This window comes from Cimex lectularius, unplaced genomic scaffold, assembly GCF_000648675.2.
Source record: "Cimex lectularius strain Harlan isolate CLEC.00 unplaced genomic scaffold, Clec_2.1 scaffold277, whole genome shotgun sequence".
NCBI lineage: Eukaryota > Metazoa > Arthropoda > Insecta > Hemiptera > Cimicidae > Cimex > Cimex lectularius.
The window spans coordinates 559,764-577,595 of NW_019394221.1; the positions used below are offsets into that span (position 1 = coordinate 559,764).

At 37.0% G+C, this 17,832-nt stretch overlaps 1 protein-coding gene and 1 non-coding gene across 2 annotated transcripts in view; both read right to left on the reverse strand.

Annotated features, from left to right (window-relative positions):
- The window catches only part of LOC106666990, a 72,740-nt gene extending 55,131 nt beyond the window's left edge, over nt 1–17,609 (reverse strand). The window contains exon 1 of the mRNA XM_024230310.1: nt 17,515–17,609. Coding sequence (XP_024086078.1) covers nt 17,515–17,609 — 95 coding nt within the window. The remainder of the gene's footprint in view (nt 1–17,514) is intronic.
- Trnac-aca lies at nt 13,177–13,250 on the reverse strand. The gene has a single exon. It is a non-coding gene; the product is annotated as a tRNA-Cys (tRNA).
- Nucleotides 17,610–17,832: the final 223 nt, after the last annotated feature.

Sequence of the window (17,832 nt, forward strand, 5' to 3'; positions counted from 1 at the left end):
GTAATTTATTAGCGAGAATGGACTAGGGCACTTACCTCGAGGTATTAAATTCTCTTGGGCAGTAAACTGGGCAGTGTGCATGTAAGTTTGAGCGTAATTGGACTACTTTCCCAGTTATCTCGAAAAATATCGAGCACTCTGGGTCAATGTGAATTAAGTCTGGTATGTGAGGATAATTTATTTGCGTGAATTCCCTTCTTCCCAATCATGCCGAGGTATTTTGAATATTCTGGGGCAATGTGTACCCAGGCTAGCGTGTGAATATCAATTATTTGCGTGAACGGAGAACCTCATGCCCAATTACTCCGAGGAACATCGTGTTCTCTAGGGTAGTGTGAACGGCAGGTTGGTGTATGAATGTAATTTATTAGCGCGAACGGAGAGGCTGTTCCCATTACCCCGAGAAAAATTGAGTAATCTGGGGTATTGAGCATGCTAACCAGACTAGTATGTTTTATCTAGTTTTATTTTATTTGTATTTGTTTATTATTTGTGTCATTTTATCCTATCCAGAATCTGTCCAGACAGGCTGGCCAGATAAAGAAATGAGAGAGTCGTTACCGTCCTAATTGGTCTGATCTTGGCTGGAGAAACAGCTGCTGCTCTAACCACTTGAGCTATCGTGACTTCAATCCACTCGGTCACCAACAACCATCTTTCGCTCATGATGCTAGCTTTTTATCTCAACCAAGACCTTAGATAAAAAGTATAAATAATTTTTAAAAAATCAATAGGTCAATTATGATTACTACATATATGAATTATTTACATATTGCAAGTACATGTGATTTGAAATGATGTCTCGTGAAAAAATAGGTTATAAAATGATTCCTATAAAAACGCATTTTTTAAATTTTAGTTTTATGAATCATAATGTGCGTAATGTAATACGTAACAAATTTGTAATTAGCTGGAAAAAAATCTTTGATATCAATAATTGAATAACATGGACTTTCAGTTCTTGGTATATAAACTTTACTTACATAATTACTTGATATTGCGTGACATTTCCTCCTGGGGTCTGGGTGAGCCTATCGCCATCTTCAGCGTGTCACATACATCGTTAATACCACTCAAAACACTATACCAATTAAAAAAAAAAAAGATGAGAAAGTTAAAACCTAGACTTGATACACCGAGGCATCGACAAACAAATTTAACACCGCCACAAGCTTTCCATCGCTCAGGACCTTATAAAACTGGCTTGGATTCAAAGAAAACGCACAGACCCAACACTGAAGATAGCGAAATGCCGAGACGCTAAGTCTAACCCAGCGACGACAGACAGATCAAGATGATCGACAAGCATCTAACTGGAGGATCATCACCCCTCATACCTAGAAGGATATCTCATGAAATATATGTAGTTAAATGTTTTTTAGCAGGTGTATGGTCGGAGTCCATATATAGAGAAAGTTTGCTTGGGGGTCTCCTTGGCTTCTTATAGAGCGCGTGTAGGAATGCTACCTGATATTAGAATTGTGCTCGAGCACGGCAGGTAGTATTTAGGCCACCGGTTGCGCTTTTTGGAAGAAACAGGATTGCTCATATTAGTTATGTTTCATCGTGATTGATACATGTCTCGTTTTGTATTTCATATTTGTGTTCTGAGTGAATTTATTGTCGTGTACAGTGTGAGAGGGATGGTGGGGTATTATTTACCCTGTCGACCCTCAATTGGATTTTTGAACAGGGGTTCGCAACAGCAGGGGTGTCAAGTTACGATGTTTTTTGAAAACACCAGTTTTGTATGTTGGGTTAAAATTCAGGGCATATGAGATTCTAACCTAGGACACTTACAGTGATGATTCCCCGTGACAACGCCTTAACTGTTGCTGCCAACCTCTTCCCCAAGGTTATATACCAAGTATACCAATTTAACTATAACAAAATTTCGTCTACAGTTTATTGCTTTTCTCTCTTTATCTTTCGGTCATATAACGAAACCGTGATGATTACGTATCACAAATCGGACACATTTTTAACTTGCTCTTTGTCTACTCTCTCAAGGAGTCGACTTTACGCAGCGCGACCAATATTGGTCTTTTGTGCAATTTCCATTTGTATATCAAGCTCTTCGTTAAGCTTAAGACTTTTGGTCAGCTCCCAAAGCTTTGTTGTGTACTTCAGGCGTTGGGTTTTCTTCTTCCAGAAATAGACTCTCCTGCATATGTTGCGTTGTTTTTACTTGGTCTTGGCAATGTCTGCACAAGCTTGTTTCTACTGCTCCGCGTTCACATATGCATCCAGAGTCGGCAGTTTTACTATCGTTCTAGACCTAATATGTCCTTGGTGTTTCTGGCGTTTGTTTCGGGTTCGTTCTCATTAAACCAAGGACTTTTCTTAACGCATTTTTTGAGAGGGGTTGATTGAATACAATTCTTCCTCCACTGCGACCTATACAGGATTATTATGGAACCCTTCTGGCTAAGTGCCATGGCTTGTCATGTGCGCTATTCCTTATAAAACTGAGTACTTTCCTTGGTGCCTCTTCGTGGATCTCTTTTGGTATGAGTAATGTCCTAGCGTAGTAGCTCTACAGTAAACGGGCTAATGCTTTACATTCGCAGAGCATATGTGCCGATATCTCTGTTTCCTTCTGAAGATTTTCTTAAGGTGATAGTTAAGAGGGCAGTGGCCGGTAATAAGGCGTAAACCTTCCTCAAACCCTGCCAGCTGAGAGATAGGAATTCTTTCGTTCTCCATTTTGAAATTTTATTGCTTTTCTCGCAATAAACTTTGTCTCATACCTGGAGTGTTTTTCGTTTGAGATTTTCCATTTTTCCAGTTCCAACTTTAGCACACACTCCGGAGTACTTAGTTGTGGTTCTGGTCCCATGGTTCAGAGGGTTGCCCCTTTTTTGGCTAGTTGGTCAAACTGTCAAGGTACCTAAGGTACCTCCTGTGCCTTCCTGTCCGAGAACTCTTTAAGGTTATTTAAAGGTGTGGCGATTAATGACCGTTAGTCCATGATTATTCAGAAATCGTGAAAAGCGATTTTCATTCTAACTTTACTACAAATGTTTCAGTTTTTTACTCTCCATCCATTTTGATATTTGGACTTTTATGTTTTCAAGCATACTGCATTAGTCAGTTCATTAAAAAATAGTTATGGACCGAAACATTTATTCCTAATCCTTCTTCCTATCTTTTTGTTACAAAAACATGGTCATCAGTTTGACAGAAAATCCTGTTGTCTAATCTTTTTTTTAGGGAATAACACACGATTTAGTGGACGATACAGAGAAGACAAATAGCGCGAATAGAGGCGATTAAATTAGGCCAAAGACCCCTCGCATTATCACTAATGACCCAACGATTGAGAACAGTTCGTCCACCCTCCAGAACCGCGCAGACTTCAAAATGATACAAATGACGTAACACGAATAAATTGACTTAAAAGGAGGACCTAAACCTGAATCATACCACGACATTGAAAATGGCGAGAACCCGGATGTATTTAGGCCAAAGATAGACAGACCAAAATGATCAAAAATGACCCAAATACAAAACTGTTCGTAAATTTCTGAAATAATTGTTCTTCTGAGTAGTTTACATTAGAATTTTCTGTGTTCGCTTAATTATTCTGTTACCCTTGAGATTTTCTTACGCTTCGTCTGATGTACTTTTAATAGCATACTAAATAATTTATAAATAAGCTAGACAAAAAAGTTAAAGGTACCATTAGGCCTGATCTGCTTGATTTAGTGGTTTCATGCCAGTGAAGGTTTTAAGAAAAACAGACAGCGAAGAGACAGAAAAAGCGTTTTTACAATATAAATTCACTTATTAGGTGTCATTTAGGTGCGATAAAACGCATGATAGTTTTTGATGAAATTTAATAGATTGTCAATAACGTAAAGTGTTTTATGTAGATCATGTAGGCTAGGAAAAGACGTTGAATCTAACTCGAACTACCTTTTAGTATCAAATTAATTTAAAAATTATTTTGTAAATCTTGAATCGTTGTTTTAACTCATCTCGATGTTTCTAAAAGAACACGGATCTAAAACAAGTATAAATGCCCTTGGTCTTGGTTTGCCGCTTAGCTGGTAGGGGTAGGATTCCCTGCAGGAACCGGGCTAAGCCCAACAATCCCGTTTAAGTCGTCGTCAGTCCCGTGGAGGGGAGATCAGTACGATCGGATTAGCACCCTTTCAGTCACAGAAGTACTAATACTACAAAAACTAATAGAAACAATATTGGTTTTACCTTAAAAACTAAAATTTTGAGGGTTTTTTTACTGTCTGATATGGCGTCGGATGCTGATTTCATTTTATTGTTTTATCGTAAATCAAAAAACGAAGAAGTATTTAATAACTTTCCGTATATCCAACGTTGTCAATACTGCCTAGAAAAATTACCCGAACATGTCGATAACCAACAATAGACTTTCCGAACTACCTAGAAAGACAAATCCGATGTATTCTTTTTTTTGTTTGCAACCTAAAGACCTTGTTCGAGAATCCTGTTTCTTCTCGTCTGTTTTGGAGAAGTGTAGATTTTGTTTTTCACTATTGGTGAACTTCTGAGGCCAGTTGAAGGAGGACGGCCTCATCAACATCCCGACAATAAAAATTAATTGATTATACCTATTCAAATACAAATTATATCCCATATATATCATCTACAATTCAAAGATATCCAAGCTATTTTGTGAAAGATAAAAATATTTATTGGTTTAGAAAATACAGAAACGCTGTTGAGACACGGGCATTTGCTTTTGGGGCAAAGCCCGCGCAAGTGCCCCTTAAGCAGAGAAAGGTTAATCTATGTGTCCCACATAATAGAGGCTGTCATACCTTGGCTCCATACAGAGAGCGTGTACATACCGCCGGCAGAATGTTTCAGGGGTCCCTGTTCCGCTTTTTTGTTTTAATTATAGGAATTTTTTATTGTATAACCGTCAAACTATGTTTTTGTTTGAGTGAGTGTATTTATTAGAGTGAATGGGGAGAGGGTGAAATCCCCATCGCCTCTCGAGCTGACTTGGGTCGATGGCGGAAAATTTATAAAACCCAATTAGATTAGTTTGTTATTGGTTGGTGGAGGAATATTGGGTACTCCATCTCCTAAATAGAAGAAATTTAATATATGTAGGTATGAATGTATTTATTTGAATGCGTATTGAATGTGTTGTTATATTTCGCATGCGCTCAAGGTTGAAATGACTAAGTGGTCAGATGCCCCTAAAAAAAAGAAAAAACCCTGGTAAATTGGAATGCAAGTTTCGGATAAAAGCAATATAGATAATTAGTGCAGAATGTAATGTAAACGTAATCATTAGAAAAGTTAAAATGAAATTAACCAATTATTGGAAATAAAAGGTGTTGAGTTCACAAAGTTTATACAACGAACATAATGTAGGAAAAGTACTAAGTAAAAATACTTATATTGTGACTTGTAAACATATCAAATCAGCTGGATATTCAAAGCCAGATGTGATCATATATCGATTTCAAATATGAGTTCCCTCTGTAACACGAAGGAAGAAGAAGGTGTTATCCATTTCATTGGAAGATGCCCAATTCTAGGGGAAATTAGAACATTTTTGTTAATATTGTATCGTTAAAGATAGCAACTCCCCTGAGGGTGCTATGCCCAAGGAGATTGTCTGTGATTCCTTAAATAAATAAATTGTAAAATGTATAGTTATCAATAAAGATAATGTATTATTATTATATCGTACAAAAGCGTGTTTAAAAAATTAAATTAGTAAAATGATTTATTATGGCTATACAATTATTGATATTTATTATTATTTTGTTGTACTCATCTGTCTGCGAGTGGATCGCCTTATGATAACGCCGATGTGCCTAACTTTGGGGAGATGTACTGCTTCTTAAAACCAAAATGTATTTGTACTACCAAAATACGAACTAGGGATGGGGAACCCAAAACTGGTTGCACCCCAAAATTCTTGCAAGTTGATTCTCCAAAACTGAGTACTGGGAGAGAACCATTTCTCAAAAATAAAGGTTAAGAACGGAATTTTCCATGTACACTGCTCATCACAAAAAGGCCAAATTTGGAAATGCATACTTTCTCAGCTTTTTAAATCCCAGACCGGCCGTAGGTCTAATTTTTTAGAAACTTTTACGCTAAACAAGATGTGCTTTTTAATTTCCTTTCTTCACACATTCATCAAATTCAAAAATTTAGGAACTAGTTAATTTTTGCACTTTTTACGAAAACTTCAAATTGAGGTGTGGAGCCAGGAAATCGTCCTGGAGTGACGATATCATGAAAAGCGACGAGAAATTTTCTATCCCTTCGCAATCGATAGAAAATTTTAATAAGCTTTCGATTGGTCACCTTTCCCCTTGGTCAGATTTCTCAACCGTTTACGAGTTATCCGCGATTTTTGGGGCCAAAAACGTGGTTTTTTCCGTGCTCATTGAAAAAAACCGATCTCTCTCTCTCTCTCTCTCTCTCTCTCTCTCTCTCTCACACACACACACACACACACACACACTCTCTCTTTCTCTCTCTCGAAAACGTTATATTCACAACAGAAACTGAAAACAACAACAGAATCAACCTCTTAGAGTTAACACTCACCAGAACCAACAATAAATAATGCCAAATATACAGAAAACCAACTGCATTCCAACAACCCAAATTTTCAGCACTACGACACATGATTCACAGACTAAAAACAATCTCACTCAACAGAGAACATTACAACAAAAACGAATATAGCAATAAAAACTGATAGAAAACAAGCACTCAGAGACTAAAAAACCCAACAAAACACAACGAAAAATCTAACCCAAATCAACATCAAATGGAATTCAGAAAAGTTACCTACAGACTGACGAAATTATTCAACAAGTTCAGACTAAAAACGCACTATGGACCAACAATAAAGGTAAACTACTAAAAATAAACATAAACACAACTGACCCCTTCTAGGCAATACGGTATTTATAGCATCGCATGTCAATGCGGAGACACGCACATTGGACAGACTGGAAGGAAATTAAGACATCGATTCAAAGAACATCTCAGATCCTTCAAAGGCAACGACGGTAAATCAAATTACGCCGCACACTTAATACATCATCACCAACCAAACCCAATAGAAAAAAAGCATGGATTTAATACACAAAAAAGACGAAAAAACGTACTGGAGAACCTAGAGATCTTCAAACAAATAACACTTTAAAGTCTTATAAATGTACAAACGAGCTCACATTCATGTATTATTTACGAACAATTAAAAAACTTTGAAACAGAGGAGAATCAAAGTAAACAATCGAAAAATGTAAATACATAGGTTTCACTCTTAATCATAACCTGTTTTGAATTGACTATTGACGACATCCAATCCTTACAAGCCAAAATCCTTCGCTGATATTCCATTCTACGTCACCATCTACTTCGATCTCAACCTACCCTGATACCGTTAGAGTTGGATACTAGTAATTGGGGATTTGTGCTCCCCTTGCAGCCTTTTTGCTTATTGCAACTTCCTAGATCCTTAGTTCAGTAAAATCGACTCAGGTCATTAACTGTCGCTGCTGCAGCCTACGTTATGACACCATACGGCGGTTGCTTCGTATTCGAAGTGATACGGATGGCTGTTTCTGACTCCTCAATGCATAATCTGCAGATTGGATGATCGTTGAATGTGCCCATGTTATGTAGGCTATGTAGATGTTTTCTCAGATGCCAGTGACTTGTAAAAATAACTCTTCTGAGTATGGCCCTCTCCAACTGCAGCAGAGAGTTTGCCAGTCTTGTTGAGGGGTTTAGCATAAATTTACTGTCTCGTGCTCCTAGAGTTTATTCACTCTCTCTCTTCCTCTTAGTTCCCTAGTTCAGTGCAAACGATTCAATACTTCTGAGAAGAAGTCACTGACTGTTACTGCTACAATTTCATTCCCTAGGTTTTTCGTGTATGCTAGGTTAAATCTTCATTGAGCCGTTGTTTCGCATTCGAAGATTATATGGGTAGCTGTTTCCTCCTCCTCATTACATAATCTGCAGATCATCATGTACCCATGTTTTGTAGATGTTTTCTAAGATGCCAGTGACCATCCTCTCACCCCTATCGCCCTCTTCAATTGTAGCAGTGAGTTGTTGAGGGTTATTTTAGCATAAATTTACTTTCTCTAGAGCCCCTAGAGTTTATTCACCTCTACTTTTGTCTTTTTTCCATTCTGTGATGGAAGATTCTATATTTGTTTTTGTTATCTCAAGTATAGGTTCAAGGACCATGTGTGGTCTTGCAGACTCTGGCCTGTCTGCTTGCTTTTTCGTTACCCAAAATTCCTCTGTGTCCTAGCACCGGAGGTATCATCAGGTTGTTGTGTTTCCCCAGGTTTTGGAAATTTTTGATGCATTCACTGACTAATTATAATGTGATTTTTTACATGCTATGCTTTAATAGGTGCTTGGCTATCAGATCTTATGATGATTTCTTGCCAGTGTAACCTCTTTTACGCTTTTCTAGGACACAAGCGTTGATGGCATGGTATTTCCCCTTAAAAGACCGAAGTGTACTTCCTTAAAGAGTTGGCTCATATTGGGCTTGTACAAGGAACACCGGTTCCGTCGTTTGTTTGGGAGCCATCCGTATAAACTCTCAACATAAAGTAGAGGAAGAACTCAGGAGAGCATCAGATACAATGTTATGGTTATCAGACACCCAGAGTGTCTGATTTTATTCATTATGGTTGTGTGCTCGAATCGTTTAGTTCCTATTCAGTTTGATTGTTTTTGGAGCCTAAATGAGCTTTTCCTAGCCTCTCCTTGTATAAATGTTATAAAGTGGTGGTAGGTGTAGCAGAGTTTCTAGTGCATTTTTACTGGTTGTTCTCATTGCCCCTCTGATACACAGGTTTGCTAATCTTTGTATGCTGCCCTGTGATTGGGCAGCTACTTTTCGTTGAGATCACCATCATCAGTTTGATATGGATCAATCACCAGATTAATGATCCGTAGGTTACTTTGGGGATCTGGCTCGTTGCTAGTTGCCGAATATTTAACGACTACAATGCATTTAAACGGATCTTAATTACAAAAATAAAACGCTTCTTATCTAATGGTGTTGCAGATAAGACAAGCACTGTGGAGGAAGTGAGAATGAGAAATCTACTCACTATATCCATTATTTTACGGCTGGATTAAACAGCATTTAAATATCCGTGAACTTTTCCGGAATGGAACATCCATTATGTTGTTATTCTTGCAAAACCTGTTCAATATTTTCTAACTGGGAATTAGGTAGCACGTAAATATGTAAGAAAAAAAATTATTGGGTGAAGAAAAGAAAAATCTGATTTCTTCTTTACTCTATATTAATGTGACCCTATTAGTTGGAGGTTTTGGATGGATCCGCTGATTTTGTTGTAGTTTTTACATACCTTACATCCCAAACATGGCCCACTTCCGCTAAAATAAATTCTGCCCAAACTATATTCCCCGACACAACCCGTTAATTCGGAACCTGTCCAGATCAACCCTTCCTTCCGACCCTCATAGAAGACTGAAGCGCAGGTATCCTCACGACCATCTGATTGTGTAACTTCGGCAATTCTAGGTAATGCTGTTGACTTCACGCCATAATTGCTAATTACGGCCACTTTCACTGGATGGTGGCCGTTCAAATCAGTAACGCCAGACATGTAAATTGCGTATGCGCATGTATATCCTTGTAAATAACATAATTTTTGCTTGTTGCACTTTGTATACAGTCGTAAAACAAATAAGTAAACGAAAAAAAATTATCTGGTTGATAGATCCATTAATCTACTAAAATCATAACATAAAAGCTGGAAAGCAGATTAAATATATCCAAATAATGTAAAAAATAAAAAGTAAATAAGAATTAACGGTCCAGTTGATATGAACAATAAAACATCTACTATTTGAAATAATAATAAAACACAGGAATTCAGAGGACATGATTTATGACATAAACAGTTCCATTAGTCACATATTATTGAAATCTCAGTCCGTAAAAGTGTCGTTAGCAAAATATTTCAGCTCAACATAAACACTCCATTCGTCTACACCCTGAAGCTTGCAAATAACGACCCGAAAGGTGATTTCCGTGACAGTTTAACCATCTTTATGCATTATGGCTCTATTTATAGCCCGATTAGATTCCGTTTTTAGCTTATCGTTTACAATTAGTAATAATTTCTCAGGTGCAAATGAGTGTCAGAAAATCATTGACTCCAATGTAATCTACATATGTTTTCGAGAGCTTACAAGGTTAAAGGTTGCAAACTAGTAACTCTCTTGGAACTAAAAACAATTATAAAGAAAAAGGCAAAAAAATCATTCGTATTGGACAAAATAAGTAATGTCATGCTTAAAAACATGCTTCCTTCAAAAATGGAAAACCACTAGAGTAATAATGTTACTTAATTAGTCAAAATCCTGATGATCCCACAAGCTATCATCTCATTACAACTCCTCGGTATATTATTAAGATAATCAATTCATAGCTCACTTGACATAGATTTATAGTGTCTGTCCAAGGTGTAGAATCAAACGTTGGCACCGTGGCTGCTGGAGTCCTACAAGGCTCTTTTCTGAAAACAACTTTTGTCTTGATTTTTATAAACGACTTCATAGGTTCAAATTGTCAATTTTTTTGTTATACGTTCAAGCAGCAACAAAGCCATGATAAAAGGCATCGGGCAAAACCTAGCACTAATAAGTAACCAGAACCAAGCATAAAACTCTGTAAAGCACTGTAGCATAAAAATTCTTTAAATTCACTAATTTGGTAGTCCGCTTGGCCAATTAAATCATTACAATTAATTAAGGTTTTTAGTTGAGAGGAAGTTGATGTCCGAGTGGATCCAGGTCACGATAGCTCAAGTGGTAGAGCAGCGGCGTATCTAGCCGAAGATCGTGGGTTCGAATCTCGCTCGTGCCATTAACTTTTTTTCATCTCAACTAAAAACCTTAATTAATTGTTTCGATCTTTATTAAGACCATCTTCAGGGCCTAGGATTTACAAACATTGTTTAAATTCAACAAATACATGTAGGATGTGGAAAAAAATGAATTTATACAATGCAAAAAAATATTTTTTATATTCAATCAAAGTATTTTTACTCACTCAAAGTGTTTGTTTTCTGCGTCATTACCTTTATTATTTATATTATTCATTGTTCACATTTTTACAAATGCTTGCAAGAAACGTGTTAGATTTATACTTTTTAAACTAAGAAACCAAAATAAAAGTATGTTTCATTATTTATAATTTTTAATGATAATAAAATATACTGCTAATTGAGAAAATAATAGTAATGTATTACCTCGTTATCGTTTGCAATTAGCGATAATTTCTATGGTGTTAATTAGATAATGAAAACTTGTTTTTCATAACACGTTTTGGTGGTATTTGTGTACTTACTAGAATTCTTTATAATTACTATTATTTATCTAAGAAATAGGCAGCAAGCCGTTTTTAAAAAATAATACAATATATTAGTTTTATATAACTACAAATTTATTATGACAGCCAAGATAGTCAATGACCCTAATAACTTTTATTTGCAATGCAAAGACATTTTTAGCAGATGCTGATTGTACTCAGACCAGAGTATGTCCTACGCCATGTTTGAATAAATAAATGCTTAGAATACACTTTTAATTACTTTTAGGGAAATCTGTCTAATGAGACCACGCAAAATATACACTATAGATTCATTAGGAGGGAAAATTCAACAAGTTGGGGTTGAGATGGGAAGTTAGTGTCCGTGTGGATCGAAGTCACGATAGCTCAAGTGGTAGAGTAGCGGCGTATCTAGCCGAAGGTCGTGGGTTCGAATCCCGCTCGTGACACTGACTTTTTATCTCAACTAAAATCCTCAATTAATTGAAATACATTATAGAGTTCAGGCGTTCGGCCAGTATCCCACGATGATAACCCCGTTTCATTAGAGGATAAACTCTTATTTCTAAAGATCAACAAAACCCGGAACAAAGCAAGTGTAGTTTTATCTTGGATATAACCCTTTCGCAGTGAACCAATTTCCATACGTCCATTAGAAAATTTATTAGTTTCTAAGAGATTTCCCACATCATCCCCCTTAACGGAAGATGTAATATCGTATGCGTACTCTGTAAGAGGAAGTTCCGGAAACGTCGTAATAATTCGTTTCTGTAGAGCAAAAACAGAACCGGACCCTAGATTGTGCCCTGTGAAACACCTATTTTTAGGTTTTTCAGATTGAAAGATTGTCCTACTACACGCACCATTTGTTGACGGCCCGTGACATAGGACTGAACCGGACCGACTGTAACCTCGGGCAAACTATACCTGCTCAATTTTTTAATAAGTACATCACGCAGTACAGTATCAAAATGTCAAAATATAGCAATTGTAGGGAGTTACTTTCTGTAAAAAGTTATAACGGAACCATAAAAATAAAAAAGAAAAGTAAAGATTCAATTTATTGTATTTTTATCTTACAAGAAGGATAACTTGTTTACATTGACGTGAACGACTAAGCAGTCATCAGGAGAGTTGATAGGCGCAGTTTTAAATCATTAGCAAACAAAAGAAGCAGTCCATCAAAGAATAGTGAAAATAATTTATAAGGAAAATAATAAGAGTTCATATGGAAGCCTTGAGGTTCGCCATAATCCGCCTTCATGGGACAAAAAAAAATCTATTTTAATGGATTTTAATCTGTAACACATGTAACTACAAATAAATTTCATAAGTAGCCCCGTTAGCCAACAGTACAATAAAAACTTAAACTAAATGAGAGAAAGAGGAATCCTACTCAACAGAACGTAATTAAAACCTATAATTGGTACGTTTCCAGGACATGAGTACCTCTAAAAAAATGAGACTGTCATCATATGACCAATGTCGATTATGTCTTGAAGGGAAAGAGTCGACTCGATATCGATTTCAACTATATGCAAAGCTAGAAAGAAACTCTGGCTGGAAAAAGCATTCCTAAGCTATACAGAATCTTCCAAATCTTTAAAATATTCCAGGAAATCCATCAGCAGAGATTGGATACGATATACGAAATTTTAAGTGCTAAAGGGAGTAATCCCAAAGACTCCTTATGGGGGGGAAGCTAACTTAAGTTAACTCTAACTCCATTATATTTCTTGGACCGATTGACCAAATAACTTCTTTCAATTAATTAATCTTTTTATGTAAGGTATTGGTTGAAATGAAAAAATTAGTGTCACGTGCGGGATTCGAACCCACTACCTTCGGCTCTGTATGCCGCTGCTCTAACCACTTGAGCTATCGTGACTTCGATCCGCTCGGTCACCAACACATTTGGAAAATGGCAAAAAGGAGGGAAGATTCGAAAGGTAGGTTGAGATGGGGAGTTAGTGTCCGAGTGGATCGAAGTCACGATAGCTCAATTGGTTAGAACAGCGGCGTATTGAACCGAAGGTCGTGGGTTCGAATCCCGCTAGTGACACTAAATTTTTCCTCTCAACCAAAACCTTACATAAAAAGATTAATTAATTGAAAGCAGTTAACTCTAACCTTGAACCTTACCTAACCTAACCCAACTTCCATGCACTCCTCAATCGATGATGCTAAAACCATCACTAAAAAATGTGTATATAGCCCAAATCATATTTTTGATTAAAGAAATGTATGTTTCACCTTGTCAAAGAATAATAATTATGAATCACATCTACTTGGTTTCCTTTTTTTTCGAAGTAATCCAAAATGTAGTTTTCAAATATAAAGTCGGTGGTTTTCGATCGTCCTTTTGAGAAAAATAAATCATTATTAAAAAAAATATTAACAAAAAGGTTTATTTTAAATTTAATTTTACTTAACTTTACTAGAACAATAAGTTCTGCATGTTCTGTTGGATACAGGAAATTATGGAATACTAAAATTTATGGATAATAAACGAACTCCGTTGCAGTATAGTGGTATGTAATAAAATTGTTATCTCTTGAAAAATTGGACAAGGTTTTATCCTACATATTTACATTACTATGAGGTATGTGTATTCATGTTTTCACATTAAACTTTCGTCTGCTGATAAGAAATTTGGTCACTTTTGTCATCAGCACTTTTCTACATGATTGTATGCATTTCGAGTTCAAAAAACATATGAACATAATGTTTTTTTAAAGACAAATTAAAAATATATTAAAATATAGTCTCGATAAAAGCTATTTTATGTTGTTAGTATCATAGGTTTGACATTTCTTGAAATTGCAGACTCTTTAGTGGCTTATCTTAATCTTTTCTTAATCGTCTAAATTCCCTTTTTTTCATATAATTAAAAACAAAGCATAATATCTTGACAACTTAGAGAAAAATCTAATAATCATAATAGTTACAGAGACGTAATGATTCGAAAAAATGGGCCAATTTTTGACAATGGAAGTAAAACTCGTACTTACTTTTCACTAATTGTTTTTCCTGCGGGTCAGTTCAAGCATTCGGTATATAAGTAGCACAAAAGTTAGAGAAAGTGTTATTTGTGCAATGTGATTTAGGAAGGATAGCTTCAACTCGGCCCATTATTTTTCAATATGGTCACAACAGTCATTGAAATCTTCACGGAGGAGTCGGGGTCTCGAGGGTTTGGCCACTAGATAAGCACGATTAGGATAAAATACGGAAAACCTCTTTACTTGCAATATTGATTTCGTAAGGGGTGGATGCAACTTCGAGAATGGCGCAAATAACTATAAGGCAATCCGTTACAATCCAAAACTGTATTTGGAAAAAATATTTGTTCATCGTGTTCGGGTAAAAGGAGGAAACAATAGGGTTGCTTTTGCGACACGGCCTATTCTTATCCACCTTCTTCATTTTACCTGTAAGAATAAACCGTCCTCTATGTGAAAATCCATTCTGAGAATTAATTTTTAGTGTAGCATTTGCGTAAGTAAAACATTGCCTCCTTAGTAAACAAGAAAAGTTACAGAGAAGACAGAGTGAGAAAAAAATCGATAAAATTGTGAAAGTACGAAGGATCAAAAATCTTTCCCCTAAAAACCTAAAAACATAATAATGACCTGCAGATCAGGTCCTAATACTTTTCTTTTGACAATGTTCTGCTTTTTGCGCTTGGCTTATCCCACTGACCTTCATAGTTCTTATCTGTTCATCTTCAGACGTAATTTAGCATATACGGTGAATAGAAGTGGCCTAGGTGTATGTTTTTATTGCGCTATAAATACTGTAAGTAACAAATCGGCAAAGAGACCCTAATATTGTACACAGATGGATCAAACATGGAGAAGGTGTAGGGATCTAAGGGCCGAACTACACCCTTGGACAAACCCAAAAAATTTTCCAAGCTGAAGTCTATACGATAAAACTCTTTATGCAGGATAATAAAGAAAAATATGAAATGTCCACAGATTTTCATACTCTCAGACAGCCATAAAGGCATTAATTTGACTTATGACTCTGGGAAAACAAAACAAGATTACCTTAAAGTGGGATCCCGGACATGAAATTATAGCAGCAAATGAATAGGCTAACTAGTTAAAAACGGGCAGCCCTCTCACCTACGGGACCAGAAGCACGACTAGGTACACACGAAAGAAAAACTCAAGCACTGGATAAACGCACCAGAAATATGGCAAGCTAAGAAATTCATAAATCTCTCGCAAAGGAAGACGTAAGAACTCCATTCTTTCAGCAGACAGGATTTGGGAAGAATTATAGGCCTTGGTTATACCTGCCCCGCCCTCACAATCATCTAAATAAGATGGGCAGAGCAGAGACAGAAAAATGCTGACTATGTCAAGATGAACCAGAGACATTGGCACATATGTACAGAAGTTAATAAAGAAAATATTAAAGGATGCACAGATTACATACTCTCAGAGAGACATAAAGGCGCTAATTTGACTAATGACTCAGAGGAGTGGTAGGACTACTAACCGGTCACTGGCATCTGAGAAAACATCTACACAACATGGGTATGTACAACGATGATCCCATTTGCAGATTATGTAATGAAGAGGAGAAAACAGCCACTCATATCATCTTGGAATGTGAATCAACAGCTCAATGGAGATTTAACCTAACATACACAAAAAACATAGGGAATCAAATTGCAGCAGCGACAGTCAATGACCTTATACTTGTAAGGAGAAGGATTGAGTTTATTGCACTGAACTAAGGAACTAGGAGGGTATAGTAAGCCAAAAGGCTGCAGTGGCTGGGGAGCGCAAACCCCGCTTCCTAGTATCCTTTTTACCATACCATACAAATGACTGGGAAAAGAAAACAAGATTACCATAAAGTGGATAAGTCATAGAAGAAAATGAATAAGCTGACCGACTAGTTAAAAATGGGCAGCCCTTATGTATGTGCTTAAGTTGGAATTAGAAAAATGGCTTACTAACAAAAAATTCAAGCACTGGACAAACACGCCAGATATGAGGCAAGATAAGAGATTTATAAACTCATAACGGAAGGCAAAAGAACTCCACTCTCTCAGCAGACAGAATTTAAGAAAAATTATAGGCCTCTATACCTGCCACTGCCCTCACTATCATCTAAAGGAGAAACATGCCGACCCTTTCAGCAGGAACCAGAGACATCAGTATCAGCAATAGCAATAAGAACTAAGTAGACATGTTAAAAGAAAATTATGGCCACCAACACACGTACATTACTAATAATTTCATTATTATAATAAATTAATTTTGGAGCAACTTTCACCGCTTTGAAAAGACAAAACCCAAGACTAGACTAGATTAATTTTGACGGTTATTAGAGCAAAGTGTATAACAGGACGCTGCAGTTTTTCCACAATATTTGGTATAAAGGTTGCCCTTACAGTTGGCTAAAGCATTTATCGTTCTTATCTTTGAGGAGGTACTTGTCTGTTTCCTTGAACAGACCTTGATAAACGATCGACTGACGGTCTTGAGCAAATAGGTAGTGGTAAGGCAATATCAGGTGGGGTAATTTGATCATGATTGTTTCATCAAAAGTGATTCGGAATACGTTTCTCTGGCTATCTTTGAACTAGATAGGGATAGGGCTAAAAGAGGCGGCCCCAATGCCTTCTGCACCTCGACCTGAGTATATCTATTGTGCTCCACTGTTTTTTTTTTTACTCACTAGCCAGCTTCAGGTTGTTTATCAACCTTTAAAAGCTTGCCAGCAGCTTCTTAGTGTAGGATGTTGCTTGTGGCTTTTCCTGTCCTACTTACAAGATTCTACAAGACCTTCACAAAAACATAAAATGTGTTCTGCGGTCTCCTCCCCTTCCTGGCAATATTTGCTCAATGTTTATTCTGTCAGTACTCCTGTCCGGTGCATGTGCTTTCTTAAGTGGCAATGTCCTGTCAGGAGTTCAGCCAGAATCCCCTGGTTTGGTTGAGGTTGCCGTCCAGTAATTCTTTGTAAATTTGGCGGATGGCCCTTCTAAGAATCTTTTCCCGTATTGTTCCTCCTGGTTTTGGACTCAATAAGGATCCATTTTAGGATGTATCCTCTTTTGTGGCAGGATGCTAAGCCACAGTAGGGTTCAAGACCTAGAGAGTCCATGTTGGCCCCCCTCTTTGGCTCACATGACAACCTTTTTGTTGCCTCTACGTCCCGGATGCTCAGGGACCCATGCCAGGATCTGGTCATTACTGTCGCTGACTTCCGTCAGGGCCTCCATGCTGTTCCAAACGCTCTTTGCCTTCACCTCGCATGATGCCTTTAGTGCTGCCAGACTGCCAGAGATGATGGCTATCTTCCGAGAATGTATTCCTAGTCTATTTCCCTGGCGCAGCGTTTAATCGCTATGATTTCAGGCTGGAAAACTGAAGCATATTTATCTAGGTTTACCGTTAGTTTGGTCTTTAGATTCATCCCGAAGACTTATACTCCGTACTCTTGTA